The sequence below is a fragment of the Toxotes jaculatrix genome, chromosome 9, assembly GCF_017976425.1.
Source record: "Toxotes jaculatrix isolate fToxJac2 chromosome 9, fToxJac2.pri, whole genome shotgun sequence".
Taxonomy (NCBI): Eukaryota; Metazoa; Chordata; class Actinopteri; family Toxotidae; genus Toxotes; species Toxotes jaculatrix.
The window spans coordinates 11,395,877-11,412,347 of record NC_054402.1 but is presented as its reverse complement, the minus strand read 5'-3'; the positions used below and the strand labels follow the sequence as shown (position 1 = coordinate 11,412,347).

The 16,471-nt window shown below is 43.0% G+C and overlaps 1 protein-coding gene across 2 annotated transcripts; it reads right to left on the bottom strand.

Annotated features, from left to right (window-relative positions):
- Positions 1-901: 901 nt before the first annotated feature.
- On the bottom strand, positions 902-15,335 carry strn4 (striatin, calmodulin binding protein 4). 2 transcript variants are annotated; one of them, XM_041046537.1, is made up of 18 exons: positions 14,850-15,335; positions 7,807-7,910; positions 7,553-7,629; positions 7,318-7,396; positions 6,987-7,172; positions 5,982-6,159; positions 5,699-5,855; positions 5,047-5,142; positions 4,559-4,677; positions 4,283-4,458; positions 4,086-4,133; positions 3,856-3,977; positions 3,585-3,752; positions 3,352-3,492; positions 3,121-3,219; positions 2,948-3,034; positions 2,580-2,780; positions 902-2,175 (listed from the first exon to the last, which is right to left on the bottom strand). In XM_041046537.1, exons 1-17 carry the CDS (start codon positions 15,165-15,167, stop codon positions 2,611-2,613), a joined length of 2,325 nt encoding a protein of 774 aa, XP_040902471.1. In that variant the 5' UTR covers positions 15,168-15,335; the 3' UTR covers positions 902-2,175; positions 2,580-2,610. The 2 variants fall into 2 exon arrangements, with proteins under 2 accessions (XP_040902471.1, XP_040902470.1); XM_041046536.1 differs by having other exon boundaries at positions 2,592-2,780.
- Between the last annotated feature and the right edge of the window lie 1,136 nt (positions 15,336-16,471).

Below are 16,471 nucleotides of genomic sequence, written 5' to 3'. Positions count from 1 at the left end.
AGTGTCCCCAGTGATTAGGAGAGGAGTGTTTAACCCTAGGCTACTTTGAACATTTAGATCTGAGATCTGACCCCCTGTGTGACCCTGTAATCTTGAAGAGGGGGAGAGTTGCCCCTTTGACACCTGATTTAACACCAGATTTTATCAGTCTTCTTGAGGTAACTGTGGATGGCATTACCAGTTAAGTTATTTGAAGTCAGGTCAGCCGTCAGGGGGGCAACTTACCTAAAAGAAACACAGTTATCAGCATAAACGCAGGACACAGATTTAGACGTGAGGTGTCTCAAAGGAACAAATGTTTCCCCCTAAGCCAAATGTTTTTTGGGTTATTTTCAAAATAGCAGAAGCTTTTAACAGATCAGCAAGACAGGTTAGGTGCTGAATCATGTTACTGACACCCACACATCAATACTTACTTTTTATCTTTCTGACAAAAGTGGTTGAATTTAAAATGGACTTACTTCTTTTTCATTTCCCCTTGAGCTATTTCTCCCAGCATGCCTCTTCAGAAAGAGGAGACCAGCTTCACATCATGAGCTGTCTGGGTAATGTGCTACTGTGCAAGCGATGCACGTCAAGCAAGAGGAGGGAATCTCAACACACAACTGAAGGTGAGGCTTTTTTTGGAAAGCCTGAATAAATACACGCCTAAACAAACTGGCACCAACTTCAAGATGAAAAAAATAATAATAATAATAATAATAAAAAGACGATCTGAACAGCTGTCATCTGAGGACCTTTTCAGTCCATGTGGTCCTCACTGTGATATAACTATCATCAGCTCTGTACACTCCTCAGGCCTGAACTGCTTGATGCCAACGTGATTCACATCCCTCCAATGAGAAACAATAACAGTGACCATTAATTCTGAAATGTGACCACAGTTGATGAAATGATTCAACAATGAAATGTCATTGAAAAACTTGATTCACACGATGTACATCTGTAGCCCGGCGAGTGAGAAACGCAGTCTCTCTTTCCCCACACGTACACACACAAAAACAGGTCCCTGATTCTGACTCAAGACTGACGAGGTCTTTCATAGCACCGTGATTTAACTAGTGCACACACAAACACGCATAGGCAGACACACACACACTCTTCTGTACAGTAAAAAGCACCAAATGACACACTCTGTGTCATTTGTTGGGAGTATACACACTGGCCTCACACCCCTGTGGTCTAAAGACTTCAGCTGTGCTCTCTGTGATTTCTACCATTCGTTGATTAACATGGTGTGAAAGCATCAGTCTGCAGGGTCGAGCTCAGACTGTACATCTGCAGAAATGGACCGTGACTGTGTAAATATCTTCATTTATAATGTACAGCAGAGTGACATTTAACCTCACTCTCACACATACACATACACACACACGCAAGTAGAGGCAGAATCATGGGGACGCTATAATACACAGACATAGAATGAGACTTGGTGTCTTGGCGATAAAGTTTAAATTAAAGCTATCTGTTCAACACTGGTTAGCGACTGTCTAATGCCTCCTCACATCACACACAACTAAGTTAAACATTCTCCAAACCCAAAAACCACACCACACACACTCTACCCCTGGAGTCTTTGGAATGTAATACATTGATTCCCAATGCAGAGGCTGGTCTGGTGTTTTCTGCCACCGCTGGGAACAGTTACTGTTTTAAATCATGCCTACCTATGTATGTTAGAAACAAGCAATTTTTCAACTATTAAAAAAAAGATCTTAAATGAAATGCAACGATGCATTTGTGCGGTGTGTGTGCTGTGCAGTGTGAGTGTTTCCTCTGTGGTTCTCTGTGAAATGTGAGTAGTGTATCAGCAGTTCAAGCGCACAAACACACACCCGCGCGCGCGGTGCTTCGTAAATTGGCAGACTGAAAAATAAAAAGCAGAACAAAGTACTGTAGTGTAGAAAAGTGTTACTCCAGATATGATTATTTGAAAACGGAGCAGCCAAGATTTTAAAGTTATAAAAAAGCAGTGTGATTAGTATTACAAGAAGTCACTGAGGCATCAGAGAACAGTGAGGAATCGAGGGGAGGTGACGTCCTGTGGCGATGACCCAGCCAGTGGGGTGCAGGACGTGTGTGTGTGTGTGTGTGTGTGTGTGAGTGTGTGTAAGCAGGTGAAATTTGTCCACTTAAATTTTCAGTCTCTTTTGGCCCAGTTGTGGTTGTAGGACTCTAAAAAGCAGAAAAAAGAGGTGAACAAAGTTAGACCAACAAACATTCAGAAGTGCACATGACACAAACAGATTTCATCATTTAGAATTCACATTTAAAAAAAAAAAAAAAATTAAAATGACTTTTGATGGCTTTCTGTCCAATATATGAAGCAAAATAAACCCTGAGTCACAGAAAACTTTGTGCCCCTTTAAGATTAAATACTGTATTTTTTTTGATGAAAGGGTAATAAAGCCTATTATATTTGAACATATGTGTTGCGACTGAAGAATTCTAAAACTTATTATTAAATTTTAATCTAGATGGACACAGATCTGCATCTCAGTGTGAGTGCGTTCTCGAAATTAGTGAACCCGCCCTCTGTGCCCCACCCTTGTCCTTGTCTTGCACCCCTCCACACTCACCCCCCACCTCACCAGAATGACAACAGTGCTGTCAGACAAAGATCTTGGCAAGTGCATCTGCGCCGGCGCTGGCAATGAAGGGCTGGGAAGAGTGGAAGGCCACGTCATGAATGGCCTCGTCGTGTTTCTTCCTGTGGGCTGTGATCTCCTGCACGCACGTCCTGTTGTCCAACATCCACAGGCGCACCGAGCAGTCGTGGCCTGCAGAGGGCAGAAAGCAAGTGGACACAAAGCAAAGTTACGTTTGCGCTGTGCAGAGGAGTGCGAATAAGATCAGAATTTACAGTGCTCTCTTCTTTATCCTGGAGGAAGCCCGATTCTAAGATGTTCTGCAAAATATGGACACGGGGAAGCTGAGTGGTACTCACTGCCAGAGATGAGGTAAGTGCCTTTAGGGTCTGTAGTGAGACAGGTGACCGCATCCAGGTGAGCCACCATGGAGTGGACAACTTTACCTGTACAAAACGCACAAAACAAGCTTATTTAGACATATTTAAACTAACAGATAACCCATAGAAAGTAAAAGACCTCCTGCAGATACCTGTCTTATTGTCTAGGAAGCGGATGGTGCGGTTCTCATGTGCAGTGATGGAGACAGGCTCAGATGGGTGACTGACCACTCGGTTGATCAGCTCACTCGCTGCAAAACAAGACAACTCTAATCTATTTTATCTATTCATCTAATTATTATCTTAATTTGAAACTGAATGGGTGATATTACTCGTGTTGGAAAGTCAACTGCAACAAATTGGGTATTGTGTTCAGAACATACCGTCCTTGGTCTGTGTCTCTAGCGCAGTGACGCTTTGCTCTGTGCTGAGGTCGTAGAGCAGTGTCTCGCCACCGTCGAATGACACCACCACCTGGTTGGGGTCAGTAGCCACAAAGGCCACCGAGGTGGGTGTTCCGTGCTCTGAGAAAAGACATGACAAGATGAAAGCTGTGGAGCATGGGCTCGATACAAAAAGTTAAAGGCGAACCTACACACACAGCACAGACGTCTACCTCTCTCCTTATTGAAGACAGACAGGCAAGGTGCCGAGTTCTGAGGGTCCCAGATGCGAATGGTTCCATCGGCGGAGCAAGAGGCAAGACGATGGTGAATTGCTGAGTAAGTCAGACCCCAGACACTGTCCTCGTGGCCTGCAAGTACACTGCTCTCGATGCCAGGATCTGGATGGACAAACGAATATATTACAAAAACATAAGGGATGCACCTCTAAATAGGTGTATTATGACTCGGTGATTGCTGAATACTCAGTTGGGAATGACTGACCATAGTTATCATAAGGATCCACATTGAGGTCTGGCATCTTCCAACACCTGACAGTTCCATCTAGACCTCCGCTGTAGCAGGATTCCCCATCCTCTCCCATGGTCAGTGACAGAACGGCTCCACTAGAAAAACAAAACCACAGAAAGGCCTCAGCGGTTACACTCCTTCTGTGTATGTCAGTGACAGCCTTGTGCACAAGGTGTGAATTTGTATTCGTCTCTCAGACTCACCTGTGCGCTCTGAATGTATAGATGGGCTCAACATCCAAAGCTGCGTTCCTGTGGAGGGACACAGTATTTTAAATTTGTTTGTTTTATTTCTCAGCTGTGTTTTATTTTACACGTGCATGGTCTCTGTCCTACTATAAATTAATTCCTTCTTCTCAATTTTCCTTACTGGATCTCCCTGTGGATCTAAGGGTTCTTACTTTTTAGAGTGCATGGCCTTGTTGAGGTTCCACAGTTTTAGTGTTCCATCCTCAGAGGCCGTGAGCAGCACCGCTTGGCTGGGGTGAAAGGTCAAAGCGCGGATGGCATCAAAGTGGCTGCGTAGTGTGAAACGAGGGTTCCATGTCTTCTTAAATTCCTCTCTGTTATCCTGCATCTGATGCATTTAAAAAGAGTGAACATTCACATATTTTGAGCGTGCACATGCATGCTGGATCACATCCTGTGTATTGACCAGAATACAAATCTGTAATTACATCCATAGAGAGATCGTTGTCATTGGCAACGGTGAGATCAGCCAGTTCACCAAGGTTCATGTCCCCTCCTCCAACGGCGTCCATGATGAAGACATCAGAGGAGAAACCCAGGGCACCACCTGTAGGTAGGAGGTGGAAGAGCGTAAGTCACTAGTGAATCTTGACAATGCGTCATGGCCCTACAAATACAGACTGAAATAACTGCAAAATATAGCAATTAAATTTAGATCTTTGTGGCAAGAGTCCATTCATCCTGTTGGCTTACTCCCACACTGTGTACCAGAAGTATTTTTAAGTGTAGGAGCAACTTTGCAAGGGTACCCCTACACAGGCTTAGAGGTTGAACAAAACTGAGACAGCATCTAAATTTAAGATTGAATGTCTAAGCTACAATCATGCATGTGGGATACAGGGGAAACTGAGGAAGAATACATGGGAGATGACAGTCTATGGTTTTCTATGGGGCTTATTTGGTGGGGAAGTCTTACCTTCACCGGAGCGAGCCTGTCCTGATACAGAAGGGGGCGGGGTAGGTTTAGGGGGGAAGTCCGACATCATGCCTTGTAACTTGTTCCTGCGGTTCTCTGAACCCGGCAAGAGGAGAGAGACACAAAACATCCAGTCATGCAGAGAGGCGGAGGAAGGACGGAAAGGCCAACAAAGGGACAGATGAGAGACAGACGAATGTAGATGGAAGCAGAAAGACAGACTTCATTCTTTAAATAAAGTACACACACAATTTCACAGACTATTTTTGTGAGAGGATGAAATCAATAAAGGCGTAGGGCTGCAGTGTAAATGTGACTCAAAGAATGAAATGTGGACATATAAGAGGAGAATGCAGCATGCGTGGTGATCTTTGAAATGACCCCGTACCACAGAAAACACATCTACAGACAGAGATGACAGCTACACAGCTCTAAGGAGTCACAGACTGACAGCTCGTGAAACAGGACAGAGAGACGGGTGGTTGGGAAAAGAGGCTGGTTTTATTGACAAGAAGAGATGCCCAAGACACAATGAGAAGTAAAAGATAAAAAGGTGAGCAAAGGGGAGGGAGGAGGCAAAAAAGACAAATACACTGGTGGCAGTGATTCTGGAAGTGCTGGTGCTGATGATGTTGCTATGGCAACAGCATACCTAACTCCCGTCCGTCCCCCGAGATCCGGGCCTCTCCCGCCCCCTCCCCATCCTCCCCCGAGCCCAGGAAGTCAAATTCTCCAAGTGCATCTTCTGAGTCATCTTCGTCTTCCTCGTCCTCTGGGTCCAGGTCTGTGGTCATGGGCTCTGAACCCATCTGGACGTGAGAACAGAGCCGAGAACACGATTAAGTATATGATAAGTCAAGTATATAGTTTGTAGTTCACTTGCCATTCTTTTAGTCACTCAGTGCCACCTAATTTAATTGCATCACCGATCATACCTTTACACGTGACTTTTTGTTCTTGCGCGGTCCATCGATGCAGTCAGTGGCCATGCCTTGAAAGTCATCTTCCTCGTCACTGTCGTCTTCATCGTCATCCTCGCAGCCATGCAGGAAGGGGATCTTATCCAGCACAGAGCCGCCCAGACGTTCCTTAGAGCTTTCCTTGCCCGCATTCCTACAAATAGACACATACTTTATAGTCTGTCTGCTCCGTGTTAAATTGAATGGATAAAAAGATTATTTAGGACAAAGCCTTATAGTGGGAAAATACAGCATAACACCATATTATTAGAAGCTTCTCCTCAGCAGCTGACATTAGAGCACAGCTGTTTCTTCAGTATCTAACTTTTGTAAGTACGGTTATCGCTGTTTTTTTTTTTTAACTTTCCTACTTCAAGCAAATTTGTGTCAAAACAGCTATGCTCACACATTTCATCTTTACTTGGCAAAATATGTACATTTCTGACAGGTACATACAGCATATTTTCTGTGCAATAGCAGGTACACACACTTAACAGACCTCCGCTATTTTAGACTTTAGACACCTGCACCTTTTCTGTCTGGCTAATCTATTTCTGATTTCTGATTTCTAGCATAGCAATGTTTATAACGGTATACCATGAACCAAAGAATGTTGGATTTTCCACAAAATATCCCGTGCTTTGTATAAGCGATCTTTGTCAGAAGGTTCAGTGCCAGAAGATTTACTTATTGTCTTAGGAGGTTAGGTCTGTACAGTGCTGTGTGTGCTCTACCTCTTGAACTACACTCACATGGATCAATATGCCATAATATTTCAAAGTCATGTATTGTAAAGGCTGGTACAAGAGTGAAAGTCTATAGTATCAATATCTGTCCACAGAATTTTCACAACTGACAACAACTGCATGAGCATTAACATTTGATTTTGTGGGGAAAAAACATATGACACATCATACAAAGAGTGAGGATTTTTAAACTGTGGAGTACCAGCAGAGACAGTGTGTCTGCTTCCAGTCTCACCTCTTGATTTGTTCCTCTATCTGTCTGACCAACAGCGACTCTCCACCTGCCCGGGGCTCTGGCTCAGGGCAGGTTTCACTGGGTGGGGGCCCGTTAGCCTCGGGGCTGCTTCGCCCGAGCAGGGAGCGCACACGCTTAGACCGCATGTCCAGGATGGTGTCTGAATAACCCACTTCCTCCAAATATCTACATTCACAGGAAAAAGAACACATAAATATACACCCATATCCATATAAATTAATTTCTCTACTGTAGATCACAAGTGTAAAACCAATGATGCAACATATCAATATGGTCGTGATAAAACAAGCAGATGACTGAGAGGCCTTACTTGCGTAGTAGCTGACGTCCCTCCTTCCAGGACATCTGATTGGCTGGCTCAGAGTCTGACTCAGCTGGCCCATTGGGAACTACAGAAAACAGATTGGTCAATAGTGATGCAACAGAAGGGCATGAGAGAAAAGCAGAGAAAAGCAGAAACTTTTAGTTTCAGGAGAAAGAGAGGCAGCAGTAGATAATATAACATTTCCAAATAACACAGAATACAAGTGTTTGGTTGCACTTACGTTGGTCTGCCTCCGTCTCTGGTTTCTTGTCTCCTGGACTCTGGTCATTTCCTGTCTTAAGCTTCTGGTGCTTAGCCCTGCAACCCCACAAAAGTCCACACGAGGGCACCATTATAAGTAAACACAAGAAAGAAATCTTTCACTATCAAATCACTACACCTAAAGCATGCAAACCATTAGGAGAGCTGGTTGAATGGATAACAGATTAAAGGAGACAGGGACAGAAAGAGGGGGTTTCCTGACATCAGCCGTACCTTTCTTGTTTGAGGGCATACTCCAGCATTTTGATCCGCCTCACCAGGTCCTGTTTCATATTCTCCTGCCCTTTCCTCTCACCCTGTAGGAACGCCACCTGAGCCTGAAACACGCATACACAGGATGGTAAGGAACACACAAAGTATCTTCAAAAAGGCACACACATGCCACATCCACACACATAAGCATATACAAACTCCAAGTCAACTTAGGCTGACACTATGACTCTGCCATAACTTAAGTGAATTGGATAAGAAAGCCTGTACTTGACCAATCAAGGCTAATGAGCAAAGCATTTGATATCAACAGAGATCACAAGAAGAGACCGCGAGCGTGAAGGGAAAATGTTTGATGTGACGAGCATAGCAAACACGTTTTCTGAGAACCCAGAGGAGTAAGTAGAGGGTTGTGGAACAGGGCTCTTATTTTTAACTTCTCCTAACCAAGGCCTCACTGCGCATCTGCAGAAGCAGAAAAACAAGACTCAGACCAGCCAAATTCAAATACCCTCTTTTAAGACACATCCTTCCTTTGTGTACTTCCTCTCTTGTTTTTACATCCGTTTCCTTCCTCACTGAGTTGATAAAATTCTTACCTTGAGGAAAGAGATGTTCGCTGCCCATTCTTGCCATTTGTCAAACATTGAAAGGTATTGTGAGAAGATGAAAAAGTCATAATGAGAGAACGCACTGTGATGAAAATGTCAAGACTATCCCTACATGGGTTTTTACTTGGGTACACCATCTCATGGCTGGGCTTGACAAAGGAGTGAAACAGATGTCGGACTGGATAGTAAACATTTTTACACAGATTTCAAACTTGCTGTGTTTTTCACCAGATGATGTTTGGTAGCGTGGAGTTTTGGCCAAAATTGTGATTCACATTGGGTAGAAAACATCCTGCCCTCCACTGGATGGAGGGGAAATATATCCCAGTGGAAAAAATAAAAAATCCCACTTCAAAGTAGGTTAAAAAGGCCTTATGTTGTTTCTACTCTCTGGGTTTGCACGCAGGTGATTGTAGGCACAACAGTTTTGTATTTTCACTCTCTCTCTTTCTCTGTCAGCCAAGGGGTGCTGGAGCATTAATATTGCTTGTTTTACAGTCCATTTCTCCTCTGCACGCCCCTGTCCGAGTCCATGAGTCTGCTCCCACACGCATACGCAGTTCTGTAAAACTAGAACAGTCTAAAAACACTATCTCACGGGGCAGGCACTTGGTCTACTTGAGAGGGTAGTCAATCACCCAGGAAAGCACACACACACACACACACACACAGTCATGTAACCAGCTAGAAGGGCTAGTGGAACACAGGATAATCTGCCAAGCAAACCTTACTACTGCTGCTGCTGAGTAATCCTGATTAATGCAATGTGATTTTATATGCTTATCTGAGAATTTTGGAGATAAGTGTCAAAGCCGGCATGTCAACACTGCAGGCATGATCTAAGATGTTGTGAAATACCGATAACCTTATGTGGTTTATACTTGGCCTAACCTAAGAGGAGCAGTTCAGCTCTTGCAAATTGTCTTAGTCCATCAAAATAAGAAAAATAAGTACTGATTTAACTGTGTTCATGTGCACGGGGTAGCAACAGGGCAGGCTGAAAAGAAATGTTTTATTTAATAAGATAGGAAGACACAAAACAAAAAAAAAAACTGCTCGGCCTTGTGTAAACTGCTATGTAATAATATATCATTTGCTGTGGTTATGTGGTTGATAAAAGCAGCTAGTATAGGGTTAGCTGCAAAAGCAGCTAGTTAGCTGAGTATTCCCAGCTGCACACAAGCAGTAATTGTGTAGCTTTTCTGTTTTGTAATGGCAGATGCAATACTGTACTTTTCACAGAGGCAGAAGCGATCGTTCCAGTCTGACATAATCAGACATAAATGTTAACATGCTAAAATACAAGCCAAGCAGATAGCTCGGCTGTTGTGCTAGCTGTGTCATAGCGTGGGAGGTTCAGATCATACTGGATACTATAAATGGTTGAAAACAGATGGAACGCAGCTACAAAGAAAAGGGAAAAAAACAGCTGATATTAAGATAACATCTTCAAAGTTCAAAAAACAAAAAAAGAAAATATTCGCTTCTATCAATCAGGCTAAATTTCGAGCTTGACCTAGGATGACAGTGAAATGTCCCCTTTAAACAATTCAACTGTTTTGATACTGTGGTCTGCTGCGGGTCAAGCAGAGGACATCAACTTGGGTAAAATCAGTCAAATTCAAGACGAGGGCAGAGGCAGAGTGGAATATGAGGTACACAAATAAACACATCTAACAATTCTTCAGTGTACTGACTCATTGTCTCAATCAGGAGCTTTTCTGTGAGTGAAAACACCATTGTCAGCTCAACCTTGATACACAGACGTGCTTAAAAACCTATGACCAAAAACGACTTTGACCAAAAATTGTAGTGCAACAACTAGCTGCAGATAGGCAGCTGCTGAGCTTTTCACCTTGTAAATAGTTCTTATGTAGGTCTAATTTGTCCTGAACTGAACACTGATGATGAGCAAACAAACTCATGCCTGAACTGAATTGTTCGAATCGACAAAGTGCTTTGTAATTTCCACCTCTAAGTGGAATGTGTCTACCTCGCCTTTAAGGGGCAGGGCCTGCGTTTCTACTCCTGCACTCACACAGACGAGCTACAACCTGCACACACACACAAGCGCACACAGATAACCATCACAATCCTGTACGCCAGTGTCATGACGATCCTTAGAAGGACAGGTTCCCACTAGTGTCCAAAACCTCAAATCCCTGACACTGCTTTGTTGGCCAAGACAGAGGCAAGGCCGCATGTGTACACACTCAAATAATCATATGACAGTGACAATGCACACTGTAAGACTCGCTTTTTCCTGTGTGTAAAGGTAGCCAAAACAGAGGGATTAGTGCGTCACAGGGTTTACTGATGTATGTCATTCTCTATCTATTACAACCAACTCATTCTTTGGCACTGACCTTGTTTTACTCGCTCTTCCTTTCTACAGTGTTTCTCTTTGAAAGTGGTAGTGTAATAGGGTACAGTGGCTAAAATATGATGTTAAGAGTGGATTAAGTTACCACAGCACGCACTGGCTGTTTTAGGGACAAGAACAATTGCAGCTTTCAGTGTATTAGCCTGTAGGTAAAATACCGATTGTTTCATCAGACTAAGGCGATTAATTGAGGAGATGTCATTTTTGTACGGTTTTCAGCTTTTGCTGGTCTTGTTATTCTGCCCTTTGCCTGGTTCAGATTGGGACATGCTTGTTTTCACTGTGCGTTTGACCGGGGCCTACAGAAACGAGACAAGGCAGCCCATTCACCAGCTATTAAAGGCGTTCTTATCAAAAGACGGACACTATAAAAACCAGGAGAAAAATGGGTGAGACAGTCACAACAGTTGTCGAGCAGCGGGTCAAATACCATCGCAATACTTATTGAGCAATTTCTACTCAAGTAAAATGAGGATTACTTAAGTATTTTGGGTGTCATTCAATATAGCCCTGCTCAGCCTGACAGTGCATTTATTTTCTTTGTATTATGTTGGTAAATTAACAAAGCCTAAAGTACAAAGGAACTTTGTTGCGAGCAAACCTGCCGTGCCATCTGATCTCTCTTTCCTGTGGGTGGGTTTTCCTCCATGTGACCTACTGCCACTGACCTTTCCAGAGTTTGTTGTAGCGTGGAGAGCTGACACATTTAGCCTATTCTGTCAGTCCCTCTCTGCTAGCTGCAGAACAGGGTCAAGGGCAGCTTTCTTCCTCCACTGGCCACCTTCCATCTTCTCATCCCTTCATCCCCATGAGAGAATCCATGATCCAACAAGTAGAGCAATGAACTTTTCTGGGACAGTGTTCTTTGATGGAGTGTGTTAGAGTGTGTGTGTGTTGGAGGGTAGTATTTAGCTAGAGAATGACATCCTAAAAAGTTGGGCTTGCTGCCAAAGTTTGACCAGAAGTTGTTTGATAATCATTGGGAGGCAAAAATTACTGCATGAAATGGACGCGTTTCAAATCATGAGATTTCCAAGATTTCAGTGGAAGACGTGAGAAAAAGAAAAGTGAAATGCTAATTATAAAAAATATAACAGGAGAGAAGCAAGTCTGTGCGGGCGGGAGGCACACACTGTAATAACGCAGTACATATGGATGTCATATGTGTGTCATGGCTGAGAGTGCAGAGGTATTAATTAGAGATATGTACCCAGGGGCCACACTCGACAGGAAATGATGTCATGTGGGTCACCAGTAATCTATTCTACACAACTACTGTTAATAAAATTAAATAGCTGAAAATTAGAAAAATGGAAAGAGGGACAGGTAAAGGTCTACCCTTTTCCTTGTAGAATAAGTGCAGTAACTTGATCTGATGTCGGCAGCATAGTCTGATTGTCTATTAAATTATAATGAGGACCATTATACCAAGCTAATTACTACAGGCTTGTTCAGACACAGTACAACAGCAGCGTGATTTGACAGAACACATTGGAAAAAGCTTCTTAGGTGTCTGAAGGACGGAGGGGACAAGGCCACTAACACCTGTCCCCTGTGCTGTGTTCCCATGGTCGTGCTGGGACGTCCCCACCTGCCCCAGAGCGGGGAGGGCCTTAATTCCTGGCCTGTCACGGGAGACACAGAACCACAGGTGGCCTTTCACACCGAAAACACACTCACAGACGGCACATGTGCTACAGTCTCACAGAGACATGCTATGCTACAGACATTCACACTGCCACACAGAGTCACATATTCGTAAGATGATAGCATTAATGTCTGTCAAACTCCGGTGATGGTTTTGTCGCTGCTGACAGATTTTTCATTCAGCTTCCTTACTAGCTGTTTGAATGCCATAAAAGCACAAAATGTCACACATAGGAGACATAGGAACAGATTATAGCATGGACACATGTACAGTGTGTTGCTAACTGTACAGAATATTTCCAGGGGCTATGCTAACTGGCATGTTGAGAGGCCTGCGAGCATGCTGGCAACAAAAGCCAGAGGCCTGTGGCCTGTGGGTGTTAAAATGTAAGCTAGGTCACTTTTTCAGCCTGGCACTCCAGTGATCCTCTGTTTCTCTCAGCACAAGACGTGGTGTTAATTGTACCCGTGAAACCAGACCATGTGCAGCAAATGCGCACACGTAAACAAAGTTCCATAACAAGCACTAATGGCATGTTGGACATGGCGATGGCCTGCTTCTAACTTCCATCCCCACTCTTCCCCACAAGTGCCTGTAAAAGCAGCGAGCACAGCCGCTTTGTTATTGTTCATCCATATTTTATCAAGCTCCTATTTATATCTACATAGGTTTGAGTAGGGGGCAAAGTGAGAAGCAGAGTGACAGAAGAGAGGCGATGATTTGTCTGTTTCTGCGGTTTTGTCAAGCCCATGAACTCCAGAAGATAGATCATCCAAATTACAAGCAAACTGTGGTTACAGGGGGAAGACCACATATGCTTTTAGGAATGAAAAGGTGAACTGTTCTTCATTCCAAACACAGAGCAAAGGCATCTTTGTATGTGTGTATGTTTCCCTAACCTTTCTTAATCCTGGAACAATTTGATGAGTAAGCAACAATCTTGCACAGCAATGCTAGCATGTAGGACAGTTGCATAGTACAACCTCTGTCTTCTGCTGTTGGCCTCCGAATAACTGGAGCCATAAGGCGACTCATGCCTTGCTCACGGGCATTTCTATGGCACTGACTCACACATTCACATAGATTTTTCTCGCTATTTCACCGATTCAAACGGATAACCTTTAAGAGCACAAGTTCAGTTCTCTGACCTAAAGGCATACAACACGTACACGCGTGTTTGTGGTTTTTATATTGTCATACTTTTTACATTCAGTCAGGATTTTCAAGTACTTGCCAATTCAGTGGTAGATAGGACTGTACTTGACTGTCAATTATCTCAGTCCAAAAATATGAACAATACTAAAAAAATACAACTACATTACATACATTTCAGTCATGTTCAAACACCACACCACTGATTCATCCATCTGTGTGACAGGCCCCAATTCAAAATAGTTATTTCCTTTCAAGTACCACTAGATACACAGACATACTCTTTACTACGCACTGCTGCTTGTTAAGATAATGCCACAAGGAACTTCATCTAAAGGGATTTTACAGTAAGATGTGATTTAGTCCAAAAACTGCTAAATGAATGGTCTGCATGGAGGGAGCAGAAGTCTATGTTCAAAGGCCACCCAAAGCACTTTCTCTCCCCGTGCTTATTGTTTTCTGAATAAAAAAAAAAGCAATGCCTCCTTCTGCATTTCCTCCTTCTGCATTTCCTTAAGTAAGCATGCCACTTTGACAACTCTCAATAACTATCATTCTCAAATTCAGTCATGATAATGGGGAACTCACAGCGGTCTGATACTGTCATGATCTTTTAACCACAAAAGCACAGCCACAGATCACTTATGTCCTTGTGGGATATGAAAACCTAATAGCTGCCTACTTACAATGTTTGCCAAAAAATGCCAAAATACAGACTATCTTGAAATGAGTCTGGTCCAGGCATGTCTTTGATGTGTACCTGCACAAATATCAAGGAAACACTGCAAGGTAGCACACACACCTAAACTCTATTACCCTTTTTTCAGTACAGCTTGTTTGTTTTTCTAGGCTGACATAAACCTCTATCATATCCTGATTTCGTGGTGTATATCTTTGAGTGAAATGCAACTGATTATGTGGGAATTTGAAGGCCAAAAGACACAGATGACTGCTTTCTGAAAATAGTTTATTTTATGTTTCAAGCCTTCTGACGGCTGTTTGGTTTTGATGAGCATCAGCTGGAGGTCACAGAGTCCCTACATATTAATTTGCTGTCTAGTAATAATACACCCCGGTCAATACAATATGTTAAGGTGCAACGTTAGCCCGTTAGCATTTTTGTCATCCTGAAACTGATTGTGGGGCATGTGTACTGTCACAAAGCAACACTTTGGGAGCTCCTGCAATATCCGTTCTGGCCTTTATTCGGCGATAACGTTACAGACGCGGGATAAATAACAAACAAATTTACCCTGAGTTCGTCTCTCTCAGCCTCCCAGCGGTATTTCTCGGCCTGGAAGCGTCCCCACTCGTACTGGATGAAGTGCAGGATCCCAGGAAGCGTCATGCCCGAGTCCCTATCCTGTGGCTCCCGAGATTGCGACGATCCGGGCATGGCCCCGGCTGCTGCCGCTGCCGCCGCCGCTGCTGCCATCGCCCCGGTCGCCGCAGCTGATGTCGCCTGGCCCGGTGCTGCTTTGGGCCCGTTTGGGTTGCGCCCCGCTCCGCTGCTGCTGCTACCGCCTCCGGAGTTCGGGTTTGGTCCTCCGCCGGATCTGTCCGCCTCCATTTTAACCGTTCAACCTCTCTCCAGGATAATTAGGAGTAAACGGGCAGAGTGTACGAACAATAATAATAATAATAAAAAACTACCCCGTTCCCTTCTTCCAACCCAGCAACACTTCACTATTAGATACCCTCCTTTCTTCCTTTTCTCACACGCACGGAGCTAAATTACTATTCAGTTGGTAAAATACTACACTTCCGTTTTCAAACCTTCAAGATAAAACCTGACCAAGAGAAACAATTGTAGTATCTTGGCCCGTTTAGTTACCAATGAAAAATATTAAACATACATTGTTATTTGGAAACGTTTGCTAAAGTAACATCAAAACACGACCATTAAATGCCTATCACTCAAAACAAGAGTTGAAATTTTGTTTACGACTCTTATTTTGCAAATCCCGGATCTATTTTCCTCCACCTTGTGTTTGCTATCGGAAATGCCCGGTGTGGATGACAAATAAAGGGCCATGTTTTCTGTAATACACACAGAATAGGCCGCTAGGGGAGTTTATTTCCTGCCATTTTGTGAGCAGGGATGTTTGAGGACAGTGAAGGTAGCCAAAAGTTTCCACAACTTTGTTTCCGGTTTAAACTTTAATTAAAAAAATGTCTACAACAAAGGTCGATTTTCGATTTTCTTACTTTGAGGTACAGCAACTGTATGGAAGTCCGCTCCTTCACATACAGAACTCTGTAGGCTATAAATGTCAGATGCCTCATGTAAACACGTAAAAAAAAAAATCACAGTTTTGTTGCAGAGCTATAATCAATTCTTCTTCAATAAATCAAACTTAAATTTAATTATCCAGAAGCATTTTTACAACCCTGACATTAATATCAAGTAATAATTTCATTTAGGAAAGCACACACTTGCAACCACAAGAGATTTTGCCTTCAGAAACATTGTTAACATATGAGAATGCTAATCTTTAAATTAAACATACATGCATATGTGTATATTAAAATTACATAATGCATTATAAATTAGGCATTGGAAAGGTACAAATTAGAAAAGCAGCTGTACAAATGCTGGTTGAAGATTTTGGCACCTGGTCCCTTGGCATCCTAGTGATCTTAAGTAAAAACACGTGGAGATATTCAGAGGTAATTCAGATTAAAATAGGAACACATACACTCTTATTTCCTATATGTGCAGGTGTGAAGTTTTGTGATCTATTTTTCATCTATATTTCCTGGAAAGATGTTACAAAGGTGATACTAAAAACAGAATATGACAGTATAAGATCAAATTTGCAAATATATTTAGACCATTTATAAGCATGCAGTGCAAGAGTGAAAAGAGAATTG